This window comes from Aptenodytes patagonicus, chromosome 7 (assembly GCF_965638725.1).
Source record: "Aptenodytes patagonicus chromosome 7, bAptPat1.pri.cur, whole genome shotgun sequence".
Lineage (NCBI taxonomy): Eukaryota > Metazoa > Chordata > Aves > Sphenisciformes > Spheniscidae > Aptenodytes > Aptenodytes patagonicus.
This window is the reverse complement of record NC_134955.1, coordinates 10,965,653-10,974,395: the sequence shown is the minus strand read 5'-3', so window position 1 is coordinate 10,974,395 and position 8,743 is coordinate 10,965,653. Positions and strand designations below refer to the sequence as shown.

At 51.3% G+C, this 8,743-nt stretch overlaps 1 protein-coding gene across 1 annotated transcript; it reads left to right on the top strand.

The window, feature by feature from the left end:
• Positions 1–2,971: 2,971 nt before the first annotated feature.
• RASSF10 (Ras association domain family member 10) lies at positions 2,972–4,454 on the top strand. The gene has a single exon (XM_076343371.1). It carries the CDS (start codon positions 3,033–3,035, stop codon positions 4,386–4,388), a length of 1,356 nt encoding a protein of 451 aa, XP_076199486.1. The 5' UTR covers positions 2,972–3,032; the 3' UTR covers positions 4,389–4,454.
• Positions 4,455–8,743: the final 4,289 nt, after the last annotated feature.

The window sequence follows — 8,743 nt, the reverse complement described above, 5'->3', positions numbered from 1 at the left end:
AGTCAGCTGAAGGAGGAGATTTGCCTTCACCAGGCGGGAGATGTTTGAAGTAGGCTGTAATGCCACTGCCTCCTATTGCCTCACCGGAGATATAGAATATATCATCTGCTGAGTTTGCACTTTCATTTTATCACCGTCTGTAATTGTTGAACTAATGCATACTTCCTCATCTCCCTTTCTCATGGAATAATTAAAAGGAGAGGAAGGAGGCAGAGCACTAAGGCAGTCAAGTTCAGTGACTAATGGCACCGGAGTGAAGGAACCTGATTTGCTTTGTGACACTGCTACTGCCTTGCTATATAACCTTAGGCGAGACACTTGACTCCTTTATGCCATAGCATTCTTATCTGTAAAAATGAGATAATAACACTACCTTCCTCTGCAGGATGCTTTAAGATCCTTGGAGGAAAGGCAAAGGGTTGCATGCACTCAGTTGCCTTTTGGGATTCAGCACGGCAGGGCCCAACCTTTGCTTCAGATCGGTGCTTATGTGCTTAAGCTCTCAAACTTCTGAAGCTTTGGTGGCAGTTTCCTGAGTCTGCAGACAGCCTGAAACAAAATTCCTGAGGGCTCAACTTGCGATCTAACAATGTAAATTTCTAATGCCAGCTTTTTGACCATGGATTATATACATATTCATCTGATAGGCTTATCCTACCAAAGTCAAGTGTTTGTCTCCTTAATCTTAATCTTGCTGCCTCCAACCAAACTGCCATCATCTTCGTTCTCTCTCTGGCAATGCTGCCTTGGGGGCTCCACTGGGGAGGCAAAGCCGGTTTTCCGTACACAGAGATGTGGTCATCTGTGGAAAGATGGAACGATCACCTTCCAATTTCATCGCACAAAGCCAGGCTTGGATGCTGGATAGATACAGGCAGTCAGACAAGTTGGAGCAGCTTGACCTGTGGGGAGCATAAGATGTCTCTTCACATCACACCCTGCTCTTCCTGCATTGTTCTTTGCCAGCACAAAGTAGGTACAGACATTCCCATAGGAAATACATGTAAAATGAGATCAAAACTAAATGGGAAAGGCAAGGAACACCAGTAAAGGAGTCAGCCAATTTCTCACTGCCTCATTAACCCTTTTGCTGCACCTGATTCTGCAGAAGACAACACGGAACTTCCAAGTTTCTGCCAGCCTGATGAGAGCAACAAGGCTTTTCTTTTCCTACTCTCCTGGAGTTTTTTTATCTTGGGCCTTTCAGAGGCAAAGCTGAATCGTACATCCCATTCCTGTTCAACACCCTATCATTCTGGGGCAGTGTGAGCTGTCGGGTTTGTCCCAGAATCCTTACAACCCACTTTGTCAAGGGTATTTTGTTCTCTTACAGGACTGCCGTTGCTGGGTCCACCTTCCTCTGCCCTGGAGTGAATGATGCTTTTAGGCATAATCGACGCACTGAACAAAAAGACTGCGTACCTCAGGAATAACCTTCCATCAGCAAATGCTTCCCTCTGTACAAAGAAAGCACAGCGATCTAGCACTTCTGACACATGATGCGGGCAAAATTACTTTAGCAGTGACAGACTTTACCATTGGACAGGAATATGCAACTTTAATGTAAGGTGGCTGGGGTCAAGAAACAAATTCAGCTTGTTACCAGCACCCCTATCTTGCATGCCCTTATTGCAACATGCAGCGGCCACCTCGATTTGGAATCATTTAACCTGCAATAATACAGGAAGGGGACGTTAGCAGCAGGCACATGATCCGCGTGATCTTCCGCTCCAGGAATGCTGGCATTCGGTGGTCCCTCAGCCCACTTCCTCACTGGATAGGAGGCTGCACAGCAGAAACCACGATCGTAATTAGCTGCCTTACGCAGCCAGAGCAGAAGGCAGGCTGTCTTCCCCAGGACTAGTCCTTCCAGGTAAATACAGGAAAAGCTAGCGCAGCAGCTGCCCACACTGAGCCTGTGTACTTCAGGTGGAAGGAGGACGTTAGCCTGCAGAACTGTTAACTCGCTATTTTGTGTGCCCTAACTTCAGTTTCAAACAGCAGAATTACGGTAGGTAGGCTACAATACCATAACTCCATTCTGTGCCACTGACTGGGTCACGAACCTTATTCACGCAAAAATCCTCTCCACAGGGCACACCAATTTTATCGGCTCTAAAAATCCCCCAGAAGGTACAGATCAGCCTTCAGGTTTTAGAGAATTTACCCCCTTTAGCCATTATAATACTTTCTAGCCACACAGAAAAGCACGGGTCCGTGAATCCCCACGATGCAATCGCACCACGAAAATCAGTGCCACAACCCTGCGTTTTATTACCATTTTTTCCACCTCCTCATTTTAATCCGCACTCGGAGACCGATCCTGTTCCCATCAAAGCACACAGCAAGCTCGCATTAAAATCTGGCTCAGCTAGTATTTTAATAACACTTAGACATTCCCGTCCTTTGCATATTTCATCTGCGAAGTGCTTTACAAACACGAATTTCCTAATTACAGGCGGATGATTTACTAAAACTGGAAATTCCTCACTAGTTCTGGCTTTCGCTTTGAAGCTCCAGGACTCGCTCTTGTCCCTCGGCAGTCTGGAAGATCCCTCGACGCCGCTCGTTCGCAGCAGAGGCAGGGCAGAGAGGAAGACGCAGAGACGACGGCGACCTGCCTTGAAGTTTCCGCGCCGGCGGATTTCGGCGCGGAGTGCCGGGGCGGCGCTGCCCGCCGGCCGGCGGCCGCCGCCGGGGCGTGAGCCGCGGGGGGCGCCCACGTGGTGGGAGAGGAAAACCCGCCGGCGGCGGCGGCGGGACCCGGCAGAGCGCGGGCGGCGGGCGGCAGCCGCGGCGGGCTCCGCGCCGCAGCGGGCCGGGCCCCTCCCGGCGGACCGCCGCACCGGGCAGGAAGGGGTGGAGCGGCCGAGGGAGCGCACGGGCGGGGTGCCGCGGGCGGGGAGGCATCCCGGCCACGCTGAAGCCGGGCGGGCGGGCGGCGCCGCGCGTCGCCAGAGCGCTCCCCATGGAGCGGCTGCCCGGCCAGCCCTGAGCCGGCGGCCCCGGCCGCCCTCCCGCAGCCGCCCCCGATGGAGCCCGAGGAGCGGAAGATCTCGGTGTGGATCTGCCAGGAGGAGAAGCTGATCTCCGGGCTCTCCCGGCGGACCACCTGCTCGGACGTGGTGCGGGTGCTGCTGGAGGACAGCCACCACCGGCGGCAGCGGCCGGCGCTGCCCGAGCCCGGCGGCGGGATGCTGTCGGGGCCGCCGCACTCCTACTGCATCGTGGAGAAGTGGCGCGGCTTCGAGCGGATCCTGCCCAACAAGACGAAGATCCTGCGGCTCTGGGTGGCGTGGGGGGACGAGCAGGAGAACGTGCGCTTCGTGCTGGTGCGCAGCGAGGCCTCGCTGCCCAACGCGGGGCCGCGCAGCGCCGAGGCGCGGGTGGTGCTCAGCAAGGAGCGCCCCGGCCACGGCCTGGGGGCGGCCCGTGCCAGCCTGGCGCTCACGCAGGAGCGGCAGCGGCGGGTGGTGAGGAAAGCCTTCCGCAAGCTGGCCAAGATCAACAAGAAGCGGCAGCAGCCGCTGGCCCGGGAGGCCTCGTCGGCGGAGAGGATGGAGACGCTGGTGCACCTGGTGCTCTCGCAGGACCACACCATCCGGCAGCAGATCCAGCGGCTCCGCGAGCTGGACCGGGAGATCGACAGGTACGAGGCCAAGATCCACCTGGACCGCATGAAGCGGCACGGCGTCAACTACGTGCAGGACACCTACCTGGTGGGGGCCGGCGGCGGGGAGCCGGAGCCGGGCCGGGAGCCGGGCGGGACGGCCCAGCCCGCCGCCGGCCGCCCCGAGGAGGACTACGCCAGGAAGTGCGAGGAGGTGCTGCAGCTGCAGGAGCAGCGGGCGCAGCAGGAGGAGCTGCTGGAGCACCTGGCCGCCGAGATCCAGGAGGAACTCAACGAGCGCTGGATGAAGCGGCGGCGGGAGGAGCTGGAACTGGCGGCGGGGCCCGGCCTGGCCGAGACGGACTGCGACACCACGGAGCTGAGCGGCGGCGGCGAGGGCGAGCTGCACCTGGAACACGAGCGGGTGAAGACCCAGCTGAGCACCAGCCTCTACATCGGCCTCAAGCTGAGCACGGACCTGGAGGCCATCAAAACCGACCTGGACTACACGCAGCGGGCGTGGGAGGACAAGGAGCGGGAGCTGCAGCGCCTGCTGGAGACGCTGGGCACCCTGGACGTGGCGGAGGCGCCGGCGGAGCCGCGCGGGGCGGCGGGCGGGGGGCGGCCGGCGGCGGGGGGCAGCGCGGCCGGCTGGGTGGAGCAGGCGCGGGCGCTGCGCAAGGACCGCGCCGAGAACGACGAGGACTCGGACACGGGGCTGAGCTCCATGCACAGCCAGGACTCGGACTCGGTGCCCGTCTGCGAGTCCCTCGTCTAGCGCCCGCCCGCCCAGCCGGGCCCCGCAGCGCCAGGGATAGAGGGCGGGCTCCGGCCCGGCTCGCAGCGAAACCGGGCACGGGGCGGGCGGCGCGGTCTCTGCCCGGTGCCCCCGTCGGCCGCCGGGCAGCGCGGCACAAGCTCGCCGCCGGTGCGGGGCCCGGCGGGAGCTGGGCGGGCGGAGCGAGGCTGCCGGGGCAGGGGGTGGTGTAGGACGGCGGGCAGGTGCGGGTAGGCGAGAAAACCCCCGGTGCAGGAGGCAGCCACACGGAGGAAACGTTTTAATTTTAGCTCTTGAGCTTAAACTTGTTCTAACTAGTCATCCGCGGGCAGCGTTTAGGCTGGCTCGCCGGTACTTTTACCTAAGGAAGAGAAACCCACAGCGTGCTTGTGGTTCGTTCACGCCTGGGATCGCTCGCTCCCTAAATCCTGCCGCCTGCTTCCCTCCGAAGGTTTTCTTGCTGGGCCTTTTAATCCTACGGTTCCCCACGATATCCCCCCTGTAGCATAGGCTACTTCGGATAATCTCTTTGCGAGTAAAACGCCAGGACGCAGGCTCCGTAGGGTAAATCAGTTATCTCCTTAACAGTTTCTCAGCATTGCAAAGTCAGATGGTGGGTTATACTGGCTGTCATTTGCAAATACACCCGGCTCCTTTACAGGCAAAAAGTCACCGAGACTAAAGCTGCTGGTCATTTGAAAACTACGGAGGAAAAGAGGTGTCCATACTACTGAAACTGACACTGGGATCTCCCAGGGCGCAAGCTTTCGGGAGGTACTGCAGTTCCTTTTGGCAACAAAAAGGGGTGATAAATCACTTCTTTTTTTTTAAAAAAAAAAAAACCAAACTAAATCAAAATACAGATTAACATGTTGTATTTGCTCTGCGTAGTGCTTTTTCTTATGCATAGATAAGAGTGCTTTGTTTAAAGGCATACTAAGAAATATATTTGTATCAATGTTCATCTGACAGTCATTGAAAGTAATTAGCAGTGCCTGTATGTACACAGCCTTCAACTACATTTTTTCACTAGGCTAGCTGATATTTGGCTGAGCTTGGTTGTAGATAAACAAAGTACAGAATCAGCTTGAGCTACTGTTTTTAATAATATAGTTCATATCAGGCCAAGAGATACAACGATAAAAGCATGACTCAAGCCCTACCTGCACTACAGCTTAATCTTTTCAGTTATTCCAATAAAAAAAAACACGGCATCAGCTGTAACATGCATTTCACTTACCTGCCAAATCTTCCTCTGCAGCTTAACTCTTACCGAAAATACATGATCTGCTCTTACAAGAAGAGACATTAAGGATTCTTGTATTCCAGAATAATTGCAGAAACAGTTTAAGCAGTGAGAGAACAGAGAATGTTTAGTCAGGTCTGACTGACAGTGTGAACTTTTTAAAACTTCTGAGATTATTATTTATGTACGGCTATTTATGAAAGTTTCCATTTAACAATAAGAAAGTATAAAAAAGGGGTACACCACCAATAGACCAGTTCTTTATTTTTGATAAAAACCTCACAGCTTCCTCACCTGAAGACCAGGTTCCACTCTTTCGCAGTGTTCTTGCTGGTGGGAATTCTGTTGGACAACAGAAGAATAGACTCTGCAACCAGTCACTTTGAAAGCAATCAGAGAAATACTGTCTGTGGATTTGTTGAGGCTGTACAATTCCCTATATGCTATCATTCTTGATAAATGTTATTCCACTGAATGGGTCTGTTATAACAAACTGGTTTATTTTAAACACTGATTATATAATTGTTTTTCATATTTTAGTCAACCTTCGAAAATATTTAAGAACGTATTTTTAGAGCTAATAAAACTTGAGTCTAAATGAGTGTTCCAAATTGAGTGTGATTAAAAAAAAAATATATCAGGTCTGGGATTTTGTTGTGTTGTCTTGTGATGTCATTTACCCTCTGGCGAAGCGAGTAGAAAGATATACCAAGTCAGACCTCTCCAGTCTGTCTCATGACAGCATTGTCCCCTCACTTTCTGACGGCACGAGGGGCTCCCTCAGGTACAAGTAACAGAGTGCACGTTCCTCAGATCAGTCGCTGCAGGAGTAGCATAATGGCATTTAGAAGTGGTGGCACATGTCCAGAATGAGGAATTTCACCCCACTCTGCAATTAAAAATACTTATATGGAAGTAGAGCTGAAGAATAAGTTGGGGGGGGGTGGGGGAGTCCCATCGTCGCTCTGCATTCTATTAACCAGTGCGGATGTAATGGGTGGGTGATGCAAGTATCTGTTGATAGCTTCTCCAGTGACTGATGTAAGCAATAAACCTGAAATTGCTTTACGTAAGTTCTCCCATTAGCCACACCAAGCAAATAAAAAGCAAGCACATTATAGAAATAAGCCGCAACAGGCCGTACATCATTATGCTATTGATATAGGCGTCAGGTATTTCATGAAGCGTGAGGTGAAGGAAGCCAGGAAATTCAAAGTTGTAAAGCAAAGTTGGCCTACTCGTTCTTAGCTAGGAAGAGCCTTAAAACCAGGACAAAACCACTTTTGCTCTAGGTCGCTGAGGGACGCGCTCATAGAGAACCATGCAATGCTTGCTCTTGGCCTGTCAGTACCCGACATAATGATGCAGTAGATCGTGACCCTGCTGATCTGCTGGCCCCTGTCCCATGAGGACAGGGGTGAGAACACTGCAGGTGGCACTGTAGTCTCAACATTTTGGTGGGAGCTGCAGTGACTTCCTATGAGCAGGTATTTGAATGTGCTCCTATATTGTGCAGGTGAGATTGGGTATATGTATTTGATATTTAAACAGTTACAAACGCAATTGCAATGGGCTGTTTTTGTTCCTGCATACAGACTGAATTCAAACATCTTCACAAATCCCTCTCTCTCTCAAACCATTATTAAAACATCAGTATACAAGAGGAAATCACTGTTTGCATTGGACCAGGTACTTCTCCCTTCCCATCCTCTTCTGGACTTGCATATCCTCACTCAGATAATAGAGACAAGCAACAGGGTGCTTGACTTTGACAGGGAATTTGGCTCCAGGCTTTTGCCGGGCACATAGCCAAGGAGAGCTGATTCAGAATCACAGGTAGAAGGGCAGGATTTTTATCTCCTTTCCAGTTCTGAGAGAACGGAAGAGAGAGCGAGCAGCAGAAAAAACCCAACCAACATCATGACAGAAGTCTACATTCCGGCACCGCCAAGAGAGAGGTGAAAGCTCCAACCAACACCCGCTTTTTTATACCATTCTCTTCTGTCTTCCAGAGCCGAGTCCAGTCTAATCTTTCTCTCATCCTACGACCAGACAAGCAGATCTAGATAGCCATGAATTAAATGAGAAACTAACAGCATTATGAACTCTCTAAGATAAATCTGTGTATAGTACCACATTGCTCTATTTATTCAACACCCTATCTGCTTCTCAAAGCAACTGTCAAGGACCGAGGCTGCCAGGCCTCTCTCAGACACAATACCTACAGAAATCAAAGGGAGTTTTGTCCGGGAGACATAATCAGAGTAGAATCAGGCCTTAGTTTCAGGCACCCTTTAAACAAGCATTATCAAGCACTACTACACAAGTCCTGCCTGTTTGCTGCCCTTGGCCACACTTTTTCTGACCCTACATGGCACTTTCTTTTGTGCCTATACAAGAGTTTGTGGGACCAGATAGTGAACCAGATCAGAGAAAAATTGATGAGCTTTAATTTAGGTGAGTCCCTGACATGGCTCAATGTACAGTCACACAAGTGCTTCCACCAATGACAAGGTACGGTGGTAAAAATAAGAAATTGAAGGCACTTGGAAAGGTGGAACTGATTCTTTCAGCAATGGGCACTGTCTTATGCTGACTTGCATGTTGACAAAAGCTTAGTTCAGACTGTAAATATCCCCCCACTCACAGTCTAAAAAGAAGGTTTCTGGTAGGAGACTAAGGCTGGAGCTGAAGCTTCACTGACATCAATTACACTCACTTATATTAAACCCAAAATGAGTCAAGTAGTCCAGCTTTCAGCCTTGACCTTGTTTCAGAAACCCACGATCAAGCAATATTATCAGAATGAAGACTGTGTCAAATTCAATATATTTCTAGTCCTTAGCACATGTAAGAGATCTGCCAGTTTGAATGAGCACTTTGTAGGGATATCATTTGATGCCTTAAACGTGGAGGGGAGAGGGAAGGCAAATACATTTACTGTAATGAACACCACTGACATACAAAATGAATGACCTATTAATTATTGCCATTTATTCTAAAGCAGCATGTAGCCAGCCATATCAGAGTCTGGTTGATTTACAGTGACAGATCCTTTTCCAAAGAACCTAGAGTCTTGGTTTCAGACAAGATATAGCCAAAGGAGGGA